Source organism: Mangifera indica, chromosome 19 (genome assembly GCF_011075055.1).
Source record: "Mangifera indica cultivar Alphonso chromosome 19, CATAS_Mindica_2.1, whole genome shotgun sequence".
Lineage (NCBI taxonomy): Eukaryota > Viridiplantae > Streptophyta > Magnoliopsida > Sapindales > Anacardiaceae > Mangifera > Mangifera indica.
Window position 1 is genome coordinate 2933686 of NC_058155.1, and position 24033 is coordinate 2957718.

At 30.5% G+C, this 24033-nt stretch overlaps 2 protein-coding genes across 2 annotated transcripts; one reads left to right on the forward strand and one right to left on the reverse strand.

Annotated features, from left to right (window-relative positions):
* Positions 1–1006: 1006 nt before the first annotated feature.
* Positions 1007–2438, forward strand: LOC123203435 (protein PHLOEM PROTEIN 2-LIKE A1-like). Its single transcript, XM_044619794.1, has 4 exons — positions 1007–1141; positions 1228–1349; positions 2057–2090; positions 2181–2438. The coding sequence occupies exons 1-4, from the start codon at positions 1007–1009 to the stop codon at positions 2436–2438; spliced, it is 549 nt and encodes a 182-aa protein (XP_044475729.1).
* Positions 2439–3768: 1330 nt separating this feature from the next.
* Positions 3769–10612, reverse strand: LOC123203436 (disease resistance-like protein DSC1). Its single transcript, XM_044619795.1, has 7 exons — positions 10137–10612; positions 9066–9272; positions 8186–9011; positions 7704–8006; positions 6366–7613; positions 5740–6263; positions 3769–4018 (listed from the first exon to the last, which is right to left on the reverse strand). The coding sequence occupies exons 1-7, from the start codon at positions 10610–10612 to the stop codon at positions 3769–3771; spliced, it is 3834 nt and encodes a 1277-aa protein (XP_044475730.1).
* Between the last annotated feature and the right edge of the window lie 13421 nt (positions 10613–24033).

Here is a 24033-nt window from a genome sequence, read left to right on the forward strand (position 1 = left end):
AGTTGCAAAACGAAGTCCACGATTAATAAGGAAGATCAATTTTTTTTTTTTTTTTGGGTATAAATACTTAAGCAAATATAATCAAAATGAAAATCACCTACTCACTGATTCACCAATATATATTGAAATCAAAATAGACACTGATTCAGATAAAATAACATTTCAAAAAGTTTATTTTTTTCCAACACAAATTCAAATAACTATCTCACCAAAAAATACATTAAAATCACCAATTCACCAGTATTGAAACTTAAAAAGATACTTTTGCGCTTTAGACTAGAGTATTGAAATAATGTCATTTGAGTTTCTTTAAAAATTCAAAAAAAAACAAAAGAAAATGAATAAAACAGTTGTTTAATACTCTTTCAATACATAAAACATATAAAATACGCGTTTAATATGTTTTGGGTTAAAAAATTTGAACTATCGTGTTTAATATGTGAATTAAACAGGAACACAAATTAAATGTGAATTATTCATGTTTTTACTGACTAGTTATACAAGTACAAATCCTTGGAAGGCAGCAAATCAATTAGAATTTTCTATCTCAAAATGTGGAGTGGATTATGCACTTAAACAATATAAACAAGTGCTAAGAATTTTTAATATATAATTAGAAACAAATCATATTGACTGAAATGATGGAAAATAATGCTATTACATCCTTAAAATTAGAAACTTTAATAATTTTCACATAAAAAAAAAAAAAAGCATGCATGCGCCAGAAGGATTATGTTTAAGAATTTTCTTACATGTAAAGAGAGGCAATATTGGACGGGGTATGGATCATGTTATCTATTGGTATGAGATAAGAGAATCTCAATTATTTCAATTAATAAAGTGAAACGAGATTCTGATGAGAAAATAAAGGTCCTTAACATTTTGTGGAAGGAAAAATGTAATTAACTTGACCATCTCGTGCTATAAATTCTTGGTCTGCTTGAGCAACGAAAATCATCAGTGAGAGTTGCTTGTAATTTTACAGAGAAGAGCTAGTGATAAGGAGATGGCTTCAGCTCAAGTTCAGCTCCCACACAACCTCCATGCCATTCTGAAAGAAGGAGAGTCCAAGACTGACGCCTACTGGGACGATCTGATTGAGCAGCTCCACGCCGGAATTTTCTTGTTTCAAAACAAACTGGCAAGTTACATCATCAATATTATTGTCATAATTTTGCACTAATAAATTGCAATACTAATGATTAATTAATCAATGTTTTTCTGCAGAAGTTTTGGGTTGACAGGCTTTTAGGGGCTAACGCTTTCGACATTCATGCAAGGGGTCTCTCAATTACTTGGGGAGATGATACACGTTACTGGAATTGGACTTACAAACCAGATACTCAAAGGTATATATATTGGTTTTCCTCCACCATTGATGATGGACAACAACACCTTACCAACTCTGTTGGCGGTGAAAGCAGCTAGGATGGTGAAGGTCGTTGCTTCGTCAAAGGTCATGCTATTGCTTTGTCAAAGGCCATTGCTTTTGGACGATGAAATATCGTCCTTCGTTGATGCTTTTAGACGATGAAATATTGCCTTTCATTGTCCTTTGACATGTGAAGTCGTTGTTTGTTGACCCACATCCAACCGTTGTCCTTTCATTGTCCAACCACTATCCGTTGAACCATCAGAGATGAAACAAAGTTTGTGGGGGGTGAAAAAAGTTTTAAAAAGTCTGTGGGGCGGTTGCAAAAGAAAAAAATTATAAAGTATAAAACCCTAGAGTGGGGGGGGGGGGGGGGGGGAGTGAATTTTTCAAAACTTAATCCTGAGAGGAAATTGTTAGTTTTCCAAGCCAATGGGAAAAAATGATATAAATTTTTAGAGTTTAGTTATAAAATAACGATTTTACATTACTCTCTAATAGAAAAATCTATTAGAAATTAGTTCATGGATGAATATTTGAGTTTTTGAAAACCTACAGGTATTTATTTGTATTTACATTAAAACTTGGGTGGAAAATGCTCCTTTGACCTTAAAACATCTAACATTTCTACCTTATTTATAATGAATGAAGAATATATTTAGTCAAATAATTATATTTTTGCAGTTGTGCTCAAGTTGAGATGGCTGAATTATTGAACGTTTGTTGGCTTGACGTAAGCTAGAAATTCCCTGCTAAAAACCTCACTCCAGAGATGGTTTACCAAGTTTCTTTTGTGTTGATGATGAAGGACGGAGAATATGGATTTGCAAATCATCCTGTGAACTTTAAACTCACCATTCCAAATTATCATGAGACCATTGAGCGCAGAGAGGATTTGAGTAAATTGCCAAAAAAGAAATGGGCAGAGGTCCGAATTGGTGAGTTCTATACATGTTGCAATATGACTGGGGATATGGAAATTTTGATGTTTGAACATGGTTCCCAGTGGAAGAGTGGGATGATTGTCAATAAGATTGTCATCCGCCCAGTGCGTAGGCTGAAGTGAGAATGAGGACAATCAACGATGAGATGTTTATGAAACTAAAAGTTTCTAGTTACTAAATAAGATCGTCCCATCTTGTAATAAATAAAATGCGATGATAAATAAATTATATATAACTCTCATAATAATTATATATAACTCTAATAGTTTCTACTAACAAATTTTTTATATTTATCTTCGATATGAAATTTTGTACACATTAGCTACATTTTCTTCTATTTTTAACATCAGATGAAGCTGCAACTCTTCACTAATTTTCTCTTGTACTGGTGTTATATTATTCAAAGAGTTGAACTCAATTTAATCTATGAGGTCAAATTCAAGCTCATATTGCAACTAGTCGAGTTTGAGTCAAAGATAAATAAACCAAATCCAATTATTTTGATTAAATCTAAAATTAAATTATTTTTTAACTGAATTTAAATTTAAACTCATTGATCTTAAGTTAGTTCTTTTATAATTGAGTTAAACTAATATGGAAGTCTAATGAAAAAATAAATCCTCTCATTATTAATTTTTCATATTGCTATCAATATTAACTCTTCGTATTAATATAGAACAATATTTTAAAAATTAATCTTTAATAATAAAGTTAAAAAACAAAATCATTTATAATAAGAGAAAAATTAAAAATATTATAGTAAGTCAAACATGTCAAGACAATACTTAACTATGAGTAAATAAATAAACTACAAGAAATTCAGTGCATCTATAATAGTCTCATACCATGTGAGTCTCAGAATTGTCTTGAGCTATTTTTGTATGGAACTCTTGGGCAACATCCATTGTGTCATTCTTTAAACATGTAGAAACTCCACAGTGTCCTTATCACCTTCTAATGAAATTTATATGAGAACATATATATTTAGATTGTGAAGATTATTCCTAATTGAAAAAAAAAAAAAATCATAAAATAAAACCTTATGAACTAGTACAAAGAAAGGATTGTCTGAACTTGGATTATAGTTTTGTCTTTCCCAGAAAATGTTGCAGAAATCCTTATAATTATACTTTTAACTGAACCAAAAACATCATTAGGCTTCTTACTTGTTAAAAGTAATATTATATATACGAATAAATTATACAAATTTATTTATATAATCAGATTTAGTAGTATCTGATTGAGTGATTTTGATGTAAAAGAAAATATAAACAATCATATCATTCAATATCAAATTATTATTTTAATTTGTATGAATAAATTTGTACAAATTTTTGGCTGCATAGTTTTATTTTCCTTGTTGAATATTAATGAACATATCAGATAAATTTTGCTTAGAAATTGAGATCCAGACTTACCAATTAAATATGGGCTTCGTGCTTCAAAAGAATTTCAACTATTCATCACTTCATCTTCATCAGAATAGCAGCCACTTCCAGTACTAGATTCTGCCTCAGCATAGTCAGTGGTTCCTAGAGTGGTTGTGACATTCATACCCATTGTTGTTCCAACAAAAACTTGAGAGAATTCATCCAAATCCAAAAGAGTAAAGCTGGTGGATTCATTTGCACTTGGATCGAACTCTCCTACGGCTTCCGTCTCATGTGGTACTAGATGCAATTCAGGCCTTTTCAGGTCCAAACTGTTAATATAGTGAAAAAACAAAAAGACATCAAAACAATGTTCAAACAATTAATTAATGAAATAAATCGACACAATTAATAGGAATCAGGAAAAGATAAGCCTACATTAGTCAAGATACATTACTTAGCTAATCATATTTAAAACACAGTTACCAATAAGAAACAATAAAAGTATACTTGCCAATTTATTCTTAGATATTAATTATATATTAATAAAATTCTTTTCTTTAAATATTCTTTTATATATATATATAAATAAATAAATATAAAATGTTTCCAAAGGAGATATATATAAAGTTAGTTTATGATAATCACTTAAAATTATTGAGCTAATGCACGACAGTCACAATTCTCTAGAATTTTCTTTTATTAACGTATGAGTTCAAAAATTAGTAAATTACATTTTTTTACCTAAAGTTTGTATTAAAAACACTTTTTTATCTTAGACAAGATAAGCAATACTTTTCCACCAAAAAACAATTTGAAAAAGACCAACAATGGCAGAATAGTAATTTCAATATTTATAAACTTTAAAAAATTTAAAAAAAAAATAATAACTCAGACCTATATACTTTAAAAATGGCAATTTAACTTTTAAAATAATAAGAAAACTTACAAACTAATCTTCGCTATTCATTGAAAACCCTATACATCGGTTTTCGCTTCTTCACTATTGTCACAGTATCATTATCTTTAGCCCCCATAACCTTTTATTTCATCTTGATATGAGTTGTCAATAACAACTTGAAGTTTTTGAACAGAGGAACCGGGGAAGAACATGAAGAGGGTGAAAGAAAAGTAATAATGCAACAGAGAAAAAAGGTGAAATTGTCCATAATAGTTTGAAATTGGGAATATTTAAAGCTATGTTTTAATTTTTATTAATATGAGATTATATGATAATTTGAAAAAAGCAAATAGTATGAACAAAATGATAATTTTACTTATTGACTCTCCAAAAAATAGAATATAAATGATAATTGAGATTCTTCAAATGATGTTTTAGTTTCTTTAAGCAACATATGGAATTCTCATTATATAAACACATAAGAAGCCCGAAGTAGTAGAGTCCTCATTATATAAACACATAAGAAAACAATAAAATAATTCTAATAAATTTGGAACTCTTAATCATATTCTTGTTTTCAAACACTTTATTCTCTCCAACAATAATAACATCAATCATGAATCACAAAGTTGACTTACTTTGCCCCACACATCAACCTTATGTCTTAGTTTTTTCAATGCTTTAAGAAAGTTTCTCAAAGATAAGTTAGGTAGTAGAGATATTTTTGTTACTCTGTTGCTTTAATATTATGTAGTTGAGACTTTGTAGGATAGTGAGAAACTAAATTATAGAAGTTGTTAATATTTTTCTGTATATTGGTCACTGTAATTGAATAAAGCCATGGAATTCTCTCTTATATATTTAACAGTAGTGGAGTGGAGGTTTGGGTTTTCCTCGACTTAAACATATCAAACACTTTTTTGTCAGTGAGTGAATTCTGTCAAATTGAGAAGCAAAGGAAAGCACCCGTCTAAAACAGACTCTCTCTTTTGACCGACTTTTTGATAGATGAGTATCGCTAAACATGATATTATATAATTAAGTATTTTTAAATCAGAGAGAAATCAATTATATGTTTGAAAATAGTGTAGAGACAGAGAGAGCATCACTCTTTATATGTTGTAAAGAGGTTTTATGTGTTTATTTAATTACCTTGAGCTGGATTCGCCTTCAAAGAAATCGGAAGATTTCAATCTCTTGGAGTGTGCTTCATCTTCGTTAAAGATGGTACATCTGGATCTTTTCATAGGTTCCTCAGTCTGTTGAGTGAACAATAAATGTACCCCACACTTCTTTATTACACTGTTGGGACTGTTGAAAATGATAATGGCCTCTGTATTGCCGGGGAATTCATGAAACTCAGATGTACTGCAATTATACCCCACGAATACATGATCTGATTCAATGTACTTGGGTTTAAGAACCGAAAATTTTGTTTTAGCAACTGTCTTGTGACTATCTTCCCATTTCAGCCGCAACTCATACCGAATTACTATGTCGTTGAAGAAACGATGATAATCTGGGAAACCAACGATTGTGCAGAAGACACAACCCAGAAACTTGTGATTGAACGAACCTTTTGGTACCTCTATGGAAGATCCATTACTTTGAATGTCAAACCACTCTGGGATTTCACTTCCAGGGAAACACATGCAACCTTCTCGACTACCAACTCCCTGCTGCACCATTAAAATTGTTATTTAATCACTTTCCTTTTTTTTTTCATGCATAAAAGAAGAACTTGAAAATGCATAGGATTGAGAGAGACTGAAAGATACCTCAGTAAAGTCCAACCACAAAGTTCTATCGGAGTACATTTTCAATACCGAATCATTCAAAATATTTCTGAGTACATTCCAATCAAGATTAAAACAATTGATGAAGCTGAGTGTCCTTTTGTAATATCCCTGACTTGGAATTGTCAAACCAGATAATGTTTTCAGCAATTTGCACCCATCTGCCTTTAGATCTTGTATATTGCGCGGAAGCCTCGGTAAAGATCGAAGCCGATCACAAAACCTTAAGTTAAGGAGGCGTAACTCAGAAAGGTTCATGATGTTTGTTGGTACGCTCTCAAAATTGTTCCCTTCTAATTCTAAATCTCTGAGTAAGTGCAGCTGGTCGAGATTACTGGGTAACTCTGTAACACTGCAGTGATTCAAATTTAATCTCCTTAAAAATTGCAAACCTGATAAAATGGGTGATAGCGAAGACAACAGCTTTTGACTCTTCCATCTCTCGAATGACAAATCATGAAGGTTTTTCAGAAGTATCATTGATGAAGGTAATTCTCTTATAGTAACTCCATTAGCTTCTAGCACTTCTAAGCTTTCTAAATTTCCTATCTCGTCAGGCAATCTGCATAGTTTGGAACACCCAGAGATATAAAGATATCTAAGAGACTTCAATTTACAAATGTCATTTGAAAGACACTCAAGACTTGAACAATTTCTGAGATCCAATTTAATTAGATTAGATGCATCCTCAATCGACGAAGGCAATTCTTTTATTGCAGTCCCATCTAAGTATAACTCTTCTAACTTGCATGGGATCTCTGGAACCATCTTAAGATTTGACAAGCCTGAGAGCTTAAGATGCCGAAGAGACTTCAAATTACAAATGCTGCCTGGAAGACTTTGAAGGTTTGAACAGTCCTTAAGATTCAATTCAACTAGTTTGGAAGGACATTCGATGGAAGAAGATAATTCTTTTATTGCTGTTCCATCTAAACATATTCGTTCCATATCACACGAGATGCTTGGAGCTTCGTTGAGATTAGAGCAGCCAGAGAGAATAACATCTCTAAGAGACTTTGATTGAATACCAATTGGAATGCTGATAAGGCTTCTGCAGTTTCTTAGATTCAAATTAATAAGTTTATTGAGATTCTGAGATGGAGGAGTGATCTCAGACAAACTTATACAGTCTTCCAAAATCAAGCTCTCGATATTTGGAGCCTCTAAAAGGTGGACCTTAAGTAGATGTTTTGAGTTGCTCAGGTCAATGTACTTTAAATTAGCAAAGTTCTGTAAAAGAAAAGTAGTTGCCAACACAAATTAGAAAATCTGATATTTGAAATTTGTAAAAGAAAATTGCAATATGAAATCAACACATACCTTGATACCAGCCCATAGTTGTTCAAGATTGGCGTGTTGCATCTTAAGTACAAAAAGGTTTTCTGGGTAAAATTTCGATGGCAACGATTTGTAGGGGTAATCATCCCAGCAGAAGCATCTCAACTCTATGAAATCACATTCAAGGCCTTCAAAACCATGTAGCTTGATATTGTTTTCTCTGTGCTTTGAGTTATGTACTATTATATATCTTAGATTACTCATCTCAGAAAAAACATAAGGATTTAAGTGTATCTCTCTCATTTCTGATGTATCAAAGCAAAGCCCTCGTATTATATCAGTTCCCTACAAACCAAATGAAATGATACGTTATCAGCAAGATTCTTCCAAACCCCAAATCTATTACCACATGATCTAGTGTATAAGAAAAGTTAAAATGATAAATCTCCTATATAAATATTTTTTGTAAATTTCAATAAAAAAATGTAAAACAAAAATGGAAAGCCAATGGCTTTTGCACTTACCAAGTTTCTTTTCAATACATAATGAACATCATTATTATCCCACAATCGACTACGTTGGCTAGGTTTGTTATTGGATTCTTTTCGAACAATTTCTCGACCCATTTCTTGAAGCAAATCATGCATTGTTATGGTGTTGTTTGAAGTAGTTATGACAGCCTTATCAATGAGAACACTTATTGTAATATTTGCCGACGAGCAATTTTTACAAAAAAATTTTTTCACAAGATATTCATCCCATCCTTTGAAAAAACATGCAATATCTAGAAATATACTTTTCTCTTCATCATCGAGTCCTTCATAGCTTATTTTCAACACCATTTGGATATCTCTATGTGGAGATCTCTCTAATTTATCTAGCGCACTTTCCCATTCATGTTTCCCTCTATCAAGTAGAAAGGAACCCAAGACCTTTAGAGCTAAAGGCACACCTTTAGTGTAACTTATTACTCTACCTGAGAGCTTTATATAATCTTCATCAATGAGATGGTTTTGCTTGAATGCATGTTGTTTAAAAAGTTGAAAAGCTTCACCAGCTTGTAATTCTTTAACCTCATAAATGGTATCATCATCTAGTCCACAATTTTTCAACACTTGTTTATCTCTTGTTGTTATAATGATTCGACTTCTTGAACCAAGGTTTTCAAGACTTCCAATTAATTCATTTATTTGATTTAAATGTGTGACATCATCAAAAACAATAAGAACCTTCTTCCGTCTAAGTCTTTCTCTTGTGAAAGTGAGCCTTACATTGAGGTGGCCATCCTCCAATATTGTAGAAAGAAGATCTTTTTGTAATTGATGTAACCCACGTCTCTCTGATTCTTCTCTAACATTTTAAATGAAATAAGAAGCTTCAAATTGGCCTGATATTTCGTTGAACACTGCATTAGCAATGGTTGTCTTGCCTATACCACCCATTCCCCAAAGTCCTATCTTGCATACTTCATTTGACTCATTACACAACAAAGATTTAATTTTTTGGATTTTCATTCCTACTCCTACCAAGTTTTTGTTATCACTAGTCGACATATCATTCAATCGCTTCAAAACATCTTCAACAATTTTCTCTATAAGCTTTGATTCAGGCCTACATTTGAAAAAATAAATGTAAAAAGAACAATAAACATGAATAAATGCAAAAGATGTTACTTCATTTCATAAAACATATAACGTATGAAATAAAAATAATGATCATTCAAAAGCATATTTTTAATAATAAATACATTAGTTGAAAACTTGTATGATAAAATAAAAAGTGGAAAAAATCTTAGTAGAGAACAATATTTGCTCAAATGACCTATTACTGCATGGGTAATAAGGCTTTCAATAAATAATAAATTTTAATTTTAATTTAGTTTAGATAGAGTAGTGTTATGTTAGCTCTACCAAATTATTTTCTTATAAAATACATAGTTTTAATTCTAATAATTACTAAGAAGAGGATTTATTATTTTGATACACCCATGTATTAAAAACATCACTTTCAATTCTGTAAACCTTTTTATTTTCACGTGTTTGAAATTCGTATATGAAATTAAATTATGCGATTAATTTTGTTTCTTAAGTGATGAAAAATAATATAAAACAAAAAAAGTAAAATAATGATAGATATTTTCATTGTCAGTTTGTGTTTTAAGGTTTTCCTTAAGAAATTCAATTTTCATCTATAGAAGAACAATTTTAAATAAATATATGGACACACCCAATTAGAAAAAAAAAAAAAACCCTTGTGTTATTTTTATTATTTCACATTAATGTAGTCCTTATAAGTATACATCATTAATCTGTTTTCAAACAATTAAAATGATGGAATTGTATTAAAAGCATACCAATTCTGTTTGAATTGTTTATAAAAGTTCTAGTTGAGTTTTATCTTTCATAATTGAATGTTATTTGTCCTTGTAAGACTGGAACTTGATTCAAAATGTAATATCAAAGCAAAATCATTCACCTGTTGGCAGTTGAATCAAAGCCAGAGATATTAGCAGCTTCGGTCAATGCATTTCTCCATCTCTGCAGCATCTCTTGCTTCTCCCCAAGTCTTCCTTCATGCTCAACAAACTCATCTCCAAAAGTCCTCCCTTGCTTCCGTAATTCTGACGGTTTTATATGATAGAAAATCGGTATGACAATCTGACCGTAAATTCTCTTGCACTCGAGGATCTTCACAAGTTCTTCCAGGCACCATCGAGAAAAAGCATAGCCTTTAGAGAAAATAATAATCGAAATCTTTGATCTTTCGATTACATTCAAAAGAGATGGCGAAATCTCATCTCCTCTTCTAAGTTCATTATCAATAAAAGTTCTAATTTTTCTTCGGCACAAAGCTGCATGGAGGTGGCTAGTAAAATTGTCCCGAGTGTCCTCACCTCTAAAACTAAGAAAAGCATCATACTTTACATGACGAGGTGAAGAACAAGAAGCCATTGCACTTGTCTTGAAGGTATCAGAATCTTTGCAGTTTGGCGAAATGCTTACCCTCTTTTTCAAAGACTTTAAGATAGTATACCAGGAATAAGCCAAAAAAGAGAAGGAGAAATTAAATTTTAATCAATTATCTCTTGCGGGTTTGGAGAATGCCGATTTTTTAAATCTAATTTAGTGAGTTGAGTATAACTATGGCCTACATATATAAATCGTAAAAATTTGTTTATATAAAATAAGGGGATAGTTTGTGATTAGGTAATTATATGATCATTTATTTTTTATTTTTTTAAATTTAAAATAATATTTTATTTGTATAAATAAGTTTATATAATTTATTTTAATATATAATATCATATTAATTTATAATATATAGGGTGTTACTCCGTAGTTATAGGTAAAGCTGAAAAAAAAAGCCATCTATGTTTCCGTTATTTTTAAATAGACTTGGTTATATTATAATTGAGTTGAATGCTCAAGGTTTTAGAAAAGAAAATGAAATAAAACTTAAAATAAGTAATTAAGTTAATTGGTCATTGTCAGGTCATAGTTTCAACCAACGGATATAGAACTTTTAGGGTTTATTCTCTTTTTATTCTCTCTATGAAGTTTCTTGGATGCAGGGTTGCATTTTTATCTTTTTATTTTATTTTGACGAAATAAATAAATAATTTCACACAATTAAATAATTAACATTGAATTATGTGGTGAAGTTGACTGGCGAAGATAATATTACATGGGAGAGGACTGTCAATCTGTCATGCAATACCTCGGACATGGATAAGCTCAGAATACGTAACATGGAATTCTTTAAAAATTAACTCAACAACGTCCATAAGAAGCCAAACAAGAAACATGGAAAACAACAAAGATTCAATACTCAAAACAAGGTGACTAATTCAAACTTGCCCTACATATACTAAATTGCACTAGCTCTTTATCAAAAATATTAAACCTATTTATATCAAATAATTGCAAATGCATTCATTTATAGTAAATAATTACATTTATTTATTTAATTGTGCACATGAGATTTTTCAACACCAATTGAAGTACACATTTCAAAGTTTTGCTTAAATCAATATATTATACTAGTTATAAGGGTATAATAAGAGATTTAATGTTTACTATAGTATAAAATGAATAAAATAACAAGAAAAGTAAGGAGACAAAATTTTTAATACAATTCATGTTTGATGATTGAATAAACTACATCCACAATGTAACAAAAGTTATTGTTTACAAATATATTCTAAATGGAATGTATACAAGAGGGAGTGTATTTTTTGTGTCTGTCTCTATGTCTTTCCCTCCTTTTGTAGTAGTTTTATATTTGTAGAACTTCAAACATAATTCTAGAGATTTATTCTTATTCTAATTGAACTAAAGAGGATAGTTACAATAATTGAATTATCTCCATTGGAAGGAGAAGATAGTTTCCCTATTATCACGAAAGAGGCCTGAATAAATACTTTTGGAAGACTTTGAACATATTTCCTATTAAGTAAAGGTATTCTCATTGTCATGGGATGGAAGGTCTATCTGCATTCCTTCATATTTGGTGGATAAAGGATGCTCTTCATTTACTAGTCTTATAGCTAGTCACTGATTGTAATTGCTCGAATAGGTTTCCTTAAAGCCACCTCAAATATCTTGTCTTTCATTAGGATAAAGTATTACTAATATCAAGTATATATGAATGTCATCTAAATTTAAAATCAATGTTCTTAATTCAAATATTTCCTCAAGTTTTTATTAATAAAATAATAAAAACCAATAAACCAATAACCACGAAATAATCCCTAAACATATAATATAATATCTCATGAATCCATGTACTAGAAATTTAAAATCAAATATATCATGTATTTATATCATAATATCAAAGTCATTACTTAGGCTATCTATGCCTATGAGTCAATCTCTCTCATGTCACTCCATTATTGAGTCATCATCTCACCTCTATCGTTACTCTTAATTTTATCACCCGTAAAATACAAAGGAATTGGATGAGTATAAAACTTAATAAGTATCAATAATCTATTCTACAATCTCAAATCTCAATCTATCATTTTGCTTTACTACTCAAGTTATTTTAATCTTGATCTTAGGCTATCAGTATCTAATCCGAATCCCAGGCAATCAATACACCCACTCTAGTGACCATTTTCAACGCAATCTTTCTCTAGTCCGAGTTGTCCATTCACTCATTGTCATTCAATAGACTTAGGGTCTTAGCTAAATCAATTGGTGGAGCCCCAATTAATGGACTACCTACGACCTAGTAAGTCCTAAACCTTTTAAATCAATGGGCTAGCTACGCCTTGGTAAAACTTGGACAACCAAATCAATGGACTATCTACGTCCCAAGAAGTCTTAGCCATTCAATAGACCTACGATCATATCAATAATGTATCTTTTAATCTAAAGACATTAACTGTTAAACTTTACCTTATCTACAAGTATGCCTAAGTCATGGGCATTCTCCTACTAACCTAATGATCTCAACCTCAATATCCCATAGGCATCGAAAAATCTCATATCTCAGTGGGATATTCAGTCCTTATTAATATCTAATCTCTTAAAACACTTTTGGACTTATCTCAAGTCTAATATATCCTCTACTTAGGATTTTCTCTCTCTTTGATCATATTTATTATTTTCCTCGATTGTCTAACCTCTCATGTATCTTTCTTATGTTTATATCAATTTTTCCTTTGAGTATCTTATCTTTAAAGGATCTATCTCATGTTCGTATCAAACCGTTCTATCTGGCTTCCCTTGTATTCATATTAAAATTTTTCTTTGGATATCTAACCCCTAAGAAATCTTTCATATTTGCATTAAATCTTTTCCTTGGGTATCTAACCTTTTGGGAATCGTTCAACACCGCAACAGGCTTCTATCTTAATCATATGGTAATTCTAAAAATTTTGAAGTTGCGTTCATATATTTTTTTTCCTTGAAGTATGACATTCAGTTATATATAGACATACGAATTGATAGGTTGATAAACAATTCTACCCAGCTAAAATCTGGGTGTATATCACCAAAATCAACTAAAATTCAGCATGTTTTCTATTATCATATGTGAAACTTTATTTCAAACCTATTTATGACAACAAAAAAAGAATTTCTTAAAAATTAAAATTGACAACCTCAAAATGAATTTATAGGATGATTCTCAAGTGAGTTGAGGCCTCGTTACTTAAATGCATCATGTTCAAGAGTGTGTGCAATAGTCTCATGGCGTACCTTTAGAAAGCTTGTTGACATGCCTACTAAACCGATTTTTGGGCCAAACATGGCCTATCAACCAACCCATATAAACACATAAAATGCGAATATCTCTTTATAGGCTAGTTCTTGAGCAATTTGTGACCTAATTTTTCAACCAAAAAACCAACCCGAACACGTAACGTAAACATATCACATTCAAGAACGTATGTGACACTTTCACGAGGTACCTTTTGAAAGCTCATCAATGCCCTTGGAAGGCAGATTTTTTGGCCAAAACATGACCTACTATTCAGCCCAACAACATCAAAACCACATGCTAAACACTTTGATGCAACAATGAAATCCACATTCAACAAAAGGATAAAAATAAAAATCCACTTATGTAGCACACCGAGATTCATGTAAACCATGCAAATCATCTTCAAAACTTATGCAAAATGTGTGGATCAAGCTTAAGATTTCAAATTCAAGAGCTTAACTTTGTTTGCAAGCATTGAACCCAAATTAAGGATTATAGCATGCAAGATTCCATCACAGCCAACACATAGGGATCATATTCATACCAAAAAAACAAAACATAACATGAAAACACACATCAACACATGCATATTTCATGTCCACAAGTCATAAAGATTTAAGGGATAATTCAAAAACTGAACCGTAATCTAGGGATACAACAAGCAAGATTTTGCCTCCAATGTTAAGGAGCTAGAAGCAAAATAGTGCATTTTGATTCTAACACAAAATGCAACATTTCACTTATATCAATAAATAGAAAGGCAACCCTCTTCAACTCTTGTACTTGCAACTGAACCAGGGTTAAAGTTGTGTGTTAAAAACACTTTGTGTGGTTGCATTGACTTCATCTTCTCAAAGGTTCAACTATACTCAAGTTACCAAGTAATGCAGATGAGTGGCAAGTGCTATTGTCGAAGATGAGTGGCAAGTGCTGTCGTCGACACCCAAATTAAAATCCTAAATTCCTATAACAAAATTGTAGTATAGAAAAGTAAGGATCGTTCCCTCAAAGAGTTCCAATTAGTAAGCCATTACTTATCTCGCAAAACAATAAAACTGGGGGTTTCTGAATTGAATACAAATTATAATTAAAAATAGTAAATAAAAATTGATAAAATAATCTGAAATAAATAATCAATTAAACAAACCTTGGTCTACGGTCATATCCACCATTGAAACTACGATTGATCATCTACGCCCAAAAATATCAAATTAATTATTCAAATATCCGTTATGATATTAATTACATGTCTTTCCATATGACTAGTTAACTAAAAATATGTATTCCAGTTAACCTTTATTGATTAACAACTTGGGTACAATCTCGAATTTAATTAAACAATAGCATTAAGAATTAGAAAGACCAACGAAACAAGACAACACAAGCGTACAATGTTACATTTAATCCAATTGATTATTTTCCTAGTAGTTATAGTTCTTGACGTAACAAATAATAAATCTTAGTTACCACTTCAATTAAATAGATTGAACAATTACAGATTCAACATCTAAACTAGCAATAGATTATATTAATTGATAAACAGATCGCACATTTTAGCAATCAACTAATAAAATCATAATAAATAATACAAAAAAATAATCAATACTTGAATAATTAATAAGAAACATTAAAGAACAAAAGTCTCACAATCCTTGTAGTTCATGGTTTCAGATCCCTTCAAACAAGAGAAAAGATTCAACCACTATATGTCATCCTCTGATCTGCCTTCCTTCAAATAAGCTCAAAATAAAAATAAAAAAATAAAAATAATCCCTTCCTAAAAGGAAATATATATATACATATTTATCCTTACCAAATTTCCCTCTGTCTCTTCCTTGAATATTCTTATCTTATCACAAAGTGTTCCCTTTTTCCAACTAATAATTACCCTTTCTCTATGAAGCAAGATAATTATTTTAGGTTGTAATAGGGCTTCGGGTAAAGGTGAGAATTAATAGATACGAAAGGTTAAAACCATAAGTATTAACAAAACATTTAAACGCATAGAGGGAACAAAAATCTAAGGCTTAAACCATTACATTCACCACATTTCTCTTGTAGTTCCTTGCTACTACCATTTTTTTCATTCAAATTCTTTTTTTTTTCTCCTTTTTTATTTGTTTTTTATTTTTTTTCTTTTTTCAACAATTAAGAGAATTTTAGAGTAAAGATAACAACATAAGGTAGTAGCCATAACAATTCTTCATGCCAACTTCTTTTTGTAATCTTATCCTAATGCATTTAAGTCCCATTTTCCCCCCACACTTAAATTTTTCAAGATAGCAAATTCACCAAGCAATAAAATTTAGTTTAAATGTCTTGTTAACATTCATGGTTAGGTGAGGATATTTACTTGAAGGCTTGGGTTTGTAATATGGTTTTAGCTCAAAGAATCAAAGGCTTTGTAAGGCTCAAGGGGCTAACTAGGGAAATTGAAACAGGTTGGCTTTTTAAGCTAAAAGGTTTAAGCAAGAATGCCTTTATCATTTTCATGCATGTATATATCGATGCAGTCTCAAAACGGTTCAAAGCACACATTAATGTCCAAAGATTTAGAATCACAAAAGGAAAAATGTGTGATCATACCGCACGATTGTTTATGACCTGAACTTGAAACAAATGACGTCATGTATGTCTGTGTATCACGTGATGCATAATTGTGCATGGTTGGTTGAATTTACCTTATTTGCCTTTAGAATTTCATAAAAGGAAGAAGAAGAATAGTTTAAGGGTCAATGCATGAAAGTACACTTAAAAGAGGCATACCCATACACTAAAGAAATTGGATTATATGCCCATGCTTGCGAGGTTATAGTCATACATGTAAGGAATTAAACACACCCATATATAGTAGAGTGTACGACCATACATAGAAGAAATTATGTATGCCTGTAATCGGATTATGGTAGTCATGCATAGGATTTTCCAAAAAAAATTGAAAAGAAATTAAAGCTTATTGAGGTGTCAAGAAATGCCCAAGATACAGTAAGATAGATTGGTCATGTGGAATGAATATATGAACCCAGGTATAAGTGAGAAGAACCAAATGATTCGAATTATAATTTCAAGTGATTAGGTATTGTTAGGGAATAGATAATCTTATGAAATATAAATGAGTCATTGCCTATGGAACTTAGATATACAAAACTCTAAGCTGATATGAAAGAGTACTCATGACATAGTTATATAACCATAGATAGGGTAAGAAATAGTTTGTTGATCGCTTCCCATAGATAAAATTGTTAGGACTTTGATTATATGGATTTGCTTAAGACTTAGTAGGACATAGATAATCTATAGATCAGGGTCCATAGATTGAAATTTCATAATTGTGAGTCTATTAGTTGGCATCCAGATAGGATAACTAGGACTAGAAAGTCTTAGAGATTGGCCACAAAAGTGGATACTGATTTTCTCTCCTTTGGCTGAGATATGATCTACTTTAGAATTGAATGGAAAATAAACTTAAGATACGTAGAATAAAAATGAAAGGGAAAAATAAATTATTGGATTACTATAAGATAAATCATCCCTTCTTACTAAATGTTTATCACTCACTCCTTTCTTTTGATTTTTCACGTGAAAGACATAGAGGTAATGGTGATGAGGCAACTGGTCAGTGATAAAGTAGCATGCAGTAGACAGACTCATTTTAGGACTTGATTATTGTTATCATTATGACTATGATTGTTATCATTGATGTTGGATTTTATTTAGTACACATATTGGTTTTTATTTGTTTGAATTTTGAGTTGGATGCTTTTCGTTTATCAATTCCATTATTAGTAAGGATTTTGAGGTTATTCAGTTAAATGATTCTTTTGAGCATATATTTTAATTGTGATATTTGCTTGTGATTCGATGATAGTAAGTAACAATTTACTCTTAGGGACAAGAATTCAGGGTAGGGTGTCACATTATACTAAGTAAATACTATCAATAAATAAGATCCTCATCCTTATGAGCAATTAGAAACAAACATGAAGTTAGAGACTAGCTAGTCACGCTCCGAGTTAAGGCTTAGTTAGATGCAAGCATTGGCAACCTAAATAATATCATCATGACACTAAACCACATTTACAATCGTCTTTGTGGCCATCACAGAAGCCTAGGCTCCGTCATGACATGCAAAAAACCCACTTTAAAAACGACATGTAGATAACACATGTTAAGCTAATATATAGAGAACTTGCTTCCCTTATGTTTAGATAACTCAAGCTTATATTGACATGCAAACTTGAGCTCACATCAATCACACTAGGAAACCACCAAGGAAACAGAAGAGATGAATGTGTAATGTTTCAGAGTTTGAGAGGAACTGTTATTTATTCTAAAGTATAAAACTTTAAAAACCATATATAATGGGGGTAAAAAATTAAGAGGGAAAAAAGAAATTAATTTTTGTTTGTTTAAATAAAAAAGGGGAAATGATTAGTTTTTAAAACTAAGGGGGAAAAAAGAAATCAAGTTTTCTTTGTTTAAATAAAAATATTTAATTAACGATTTTACCCTTGATTATAACTAACAGATAGGTGGGTATTTGGGTTTTTAAAAATTAGAAGGGGTCACTTTGGGTTTTCACTATACCTTGGATGGGAATAAGTTTTTTAACCTTTTTAAAACGGTGTATATAAGAGCAAAAATGTTAGTTTAGACACATTAAAGTGTGTGTAAAGTCTAAAGTAGCATGTGAAGCATAATAAAGACTTGTGACAATGTGTAATAGCATGTGAAAGGGAAGCAATAACCCATAAATTGCATGAAATACTTGTCGTAGCATGTAAATGGCTTGAGGTGCCATGCAAAAACATATGAGACACTTGTAGGTCTCTATTTCGAGAATTTAAATTTAGAATGAATATTATGGCATAAGGTACCCTTCACTTATTAAGATTGATAAGTTTAAGTATAATATCAACTCTATCGTGCATGATTAAATTATCATATCAGGTCAAGATTACTGTTCACTGGGTAAGATGTAACAATTTTAAGGAAGCTTGTCAAAGATAATAAAGTTTTGTGTCTCATGAAATCTTGATTAAGATAATTTTGCTTAAGTATCATTGGAATAATTTTATGAGTTTTCATGATGTTAATTGCCGAAATGTTACATTCTTAAGACTTATAAAATTTTTCCTTTGGTAATGATACATTCTTCAATTTTTAATACATAAGGTTAATTTTGGAAATGTTGGTCAAGAAAAATGTAATACACTCAAAGGTGGTTAGGCTTATTCAAATGACATGTGTATTCTTATTAAATAAAGGATGAACAATAGTTTAAGAAGTTTTATCTTCCCAAATGTGATATTTCTTTCGAAAATTATATGTTTTGAAAGTCCTCCTTATAACTTTAACCTTGTGTTTGAGATTCTAATAATATGTCATTTTTTTTGCCCCAAGGTGGTTTAATGATGATCCATTAGGATTTCCTATAAGGTGTAGCTTATGAGATTTTAACGTTACATTGATTATTTCCTAGTAATACATATTTGTTGCAATATTTAATTAGGATTGTCATAGATAATTCTATGTCATATCTTATGAAATTTTAATTTTGACAATATTATTTAATCTCAATGAAAATTATTGTAAATTGTCAAAATATTCAATCATCAAAGTGGTGCACTTATGGAAGCTTATGAAATTTCTATATTTGGTGAAAAAGGCAGTCTTCAATTTGATGCATACAATTTTCTACCTAAAGGTGGTCATTGTGTGTGTTAAAATTAATTGTTACATGAGTTTATCATGGAATTACATTGGCTGTGAATATTTCAATTTAGCTCAAGGTGGTTGTAATTTTCAATTGACATATGTTTTTCCTATTGGTGTGAAAAAGAGTAATAAACAAGGGGGTTTATTTGCCCAAGGTGATAGAATGTTTAAAAGTTATATGTTCTCCTTGTTTGTAACCTTATACTCCAGGCCTTAATTGCATGTTGTATTCTCTGGCCAAAGGTGATTTATTATATGATTATACGTCTAAAACGTTCGTGGATAATAGCTTACAGAGTTTTGAGGCTATTTATTTGCCAATGATATTGTTTATTGTATCTCATCTTTAATAAACTCTATGATTGTGAATAATAATAATACCACAATAGAGGGTCTAACTAACTTTAACTTAAAAAAGTTGGAGATAAGATATTGAATTTGCACTAATAATTAAGGATATAAATTTTCCCTAACAAGTTGACAAACCACCTTTGTCCAATGATAAAAGTTCAATTGAATAAAATGATTTTTATACTGAGTAGGAGCAACCATCAGGTTAAGTTTGTTTGTCATAAAGAATCCACTGTTGATTATCTCATTAGAGGTTTACCTTAAACCATAAGTGTTAAGAAGTTTGTCACTAAGATTAGTCAAATATCTTATAATATCAGAGATACTCGTTTAGTAAGTAGGATAACTCAAACAAGATTTAATAGTCCAAAAGGAATAAAAAAGTAATTAGTGTTTAGTTAGAGTTTAAAAGACACCATAAAACTTGTATCTAACTTTGGTCAAATCAAGACTAATTATATGTTTTAAAATTATATATGAAGTATTATTAATCTGATTTATAAATGTGTTGTTGAGTAAGAAAATTAGAAAATAGCATAGTAGGTTACTTAATTAATGCATTAATTATAAAGGAAAAAGTAACAATAAAGAGTACTAGTCTTATGACATATATATAAGGATCAAAGTCTTTTTATATAAAGTTGGTCAAAAAATGAAGTCTAGATGAGTAGGAACCCATATTTAGATTGGAAAAATATGTGGACATTGATGTTATCAAAATGAGCATAATAGATATTTTGCCAAATTTCTAAGATTTTGGGACTTTAAATGATATAGCTGAAAAAGTTTGTCATAGTGTAGAGTTATGATGAAAAACAATTGTGACTGAGTATCCAAGTGGCAAAGCAATCAAAATGACATATGGTATTCTAAATGGAACTCCTTGAATATCTATGCCCTATATTTAATTTGAGTTTTGAACATTAAGAGAACCTAGCCAAAAAAATTGTTTAAGTTAGGGATAGTCTGCTTAAGTAAGGATCTATATAAGAAAGATATTAGATTCAAGAACAAGTCATTGTTACATCATAGTCATATGAACATTCCAAAGCATATAGTATCTATAGCCCTAATTGAGGTATTAGAGTTACTAACTCCAATTTAGTAAAGTTCTTGGATCTTAACATTATTGAAAGTGACATTCTTTCACTTTTTAAGAAAAGTGATGTAAATCCACTAATTCTTCCACTGTCTATAAGGTATTATGGTGTCATGACCAAATTAATAGTGGGAGTTGATATGTTTACAATGTCCTATAAAATATGAGATCGCTTTAAAAGATATTTCCACTAAAGAACTAACTGGTAATCTCATAATAGATGAGTCAAATATGATTGAATTAGTTATGGAAACTTTGATAAGAAAATCTATTATAAAGTGATAATTTGCTCTTACTAAATATATTATATGTATCTAAATAAGGAAGATTATGTAGTTAGTCAAATTTTTTAATCCAACAAAACTTTCAGAAGTTTTCTTGAATTATCAATCTAAAAAATGTTTTATAGCTATCTGAGAAAAAGATAAGTTATATTATTAATAATGAAGTATGAAATCTCATGTAACAATTTGATAACATTGCTACCTCATTTGGACTAAAGCTTCACCAGAAAGATGTAAAAACTACCTTTTTTAACATAATTCTCAGTAAAGAAATTTATATGGTGCAATCAGATTTATTGAAAACATTAAGAATGAAGCTTTTGGTATGCAATCTTAATAGATCTATTTATGGTTGAAATAGACTTCTTGACAATGGTGTCTCAAATTTAATAAAATGCATTTCACATGACCTCAAAAAGAACAATTGGACCAACATAGGTATATGAAGATCAGTAAAGCAAATTTATCTTTTACAATGTGATTCAATATGTTGGTAGTAAAGATATCAACTTGTTTCATAAGATCAAGTCATTTTTATCCAAGACTTATGATGTGAAAGATCTTGAAGATACATCATTAAGTATTGGTATTAAGATTCCTTTTGAAAGGACCTGTGGATGTATTCACTAATCTTAAATGCATATTTAAATTGTGTATTTAAAAACCCTAACATGTAGAATTCCAAGACAAGTTGTGTGTCTGTCTGTTGTGAAAGGAGATAATTTAGCATCAAACATTGTCTAAAGGTCTATAAAATGAGGTTGAAAGAGAATTCATGTAAAATATCTCTTATGATGATGCTATTGAAAACTTAGTGAATGCATAAGTATGCATGAAGTCTGATATTACTTTTGCATTTAAGGTTTTTAATCCTTACCTCTCAAATCAAAGTTTTTTAATGTTAGGTTGTGGTTTAAAAGGTAATGAAACTTACCAAAGATCAAGTTTTGGTGGCTGTAAAGATGATTTAAGATCTATTTTTGGATATATCATTATTCACACTAAAAAGGCCATATTTGGAAAAACATTACTAAAAACCTTTTAATGCAAATTAATCCTTGGAGGGTCGGCGAGGGGTTGGGTAAAGGAGGAGAGGGGTTGAAGAGGATTATAAAAAATATAAACACCAAATTTACCAAATGCGATTTTTACTCAAAATTCTACCAACAACAATCAAATGAACAACCAAAGCATAAAATAAAAGAGTAGAGTCTAGAGAATGCTTAGGATTTTAGAGTGGTTTGGAACTTTTCATCCAAGCCTTATACGTCCACTTCTTCAAGTAAGCGGTTTAACGTTTCCACTTGAATCACTTTTGAATTACATTAGTTGAATTGGGATTGTGCCCTTTTACAATAGTGATATGGGATTTTGCCCAAGAGTAATTAAAAAGAAGATTTACAAGTAGAATGTGCCTTTAATAAGCTGATTTTACTTATTTGTACAAGTTTTTCTCTTAAAGATACGAGTTTTTTATTTCTAAAGAAAGATTAAGAGCTTAGAGATTGAGATAATGATTCTTGAATGTTTTTTATATGTTCTCTAACTCTTTTGACTTCAATCTAACTTGTTTATATAGCTTTGACACTTGAAAGATTTGTTGGATTCATTTTAATAGTTGTTAACTTGTGAAAATGATGTTTTGGCTTTGAAAACATGACTAGACCAACATCTTCTTACACATTCAGACTTTGGCAAAATTGAAACATACGTCCAATGGTCGAATTCTTAAAATGCGTCACTCAAGGAATAAGCGTCTTTCTTTAAACCTTAAAATTCCATAAAGCCTCAAACCTAAGAGGATGAGTAAGGGACAAGCAGAGGGATAGACGTTTGACCATGTTAACTTTATTAACCATCCCAAATTTATTTTTGAATGAACTAGAGAGGGGACGGACATCACATGGTTATTTTCTAACATGGTCATGAAGAGCTCCAGACTTCTAAAGACAAGCATGAGATGAGCAAAGGAACTAGAGTCCCATTGGGGATAGGAGTCCCACTTATGGCGACGAGCGTCTCGTACTTGAAAAACTTAAAGATCTACATTTCATCCATATTTTGGTAATAGGAATTTTATACTATAGACTTAGTTAGTTCAACAAACATTGATTAACTTAAACTTAATTATGATATAATCAAAACATCTAGGGGTGTAACAATCTCTCCTCTTTTGATTGATGACAAAATTTAAGTTTAAATATTAAAAAATAATTTAAAGAGTTTGAAAAATTTTAGAAATAATTTAAAACTCCCTTTCACTTGAAAAACTCTCCTTTAGGCAATACAATGTTTTGGTTCTCAACTTGTTATAAACAAAATCAATCTTTTTTTTTTTCCATAACCATTATACCACTCAACCTTTAAAACTCATAATTACAAACAATCTTTAAAATTCATTTCATTTAACCATTTAAGAAAGTTTTATAAAACTTAAACTTAACTAATCTCTCCTTATTTTTGTGATAAATCAAAACAAAAATTCGACAAAGTTTCCTTTGTTTTTTAGAAATCCCATAATTACGAACAAGAGAAAAATACTTTCAATATCAATCAACATTAATCAACCTAACTTCTCAATATCATCATCAACAACAAATCCAATCTATAATATCCATCATGTCAATAATATGAATTATGACATAGCATCATCAAAAACATTTTCAATAGCAATATAAGCAAGCATAGTAACAAAGTAAAATAAACCATAGTA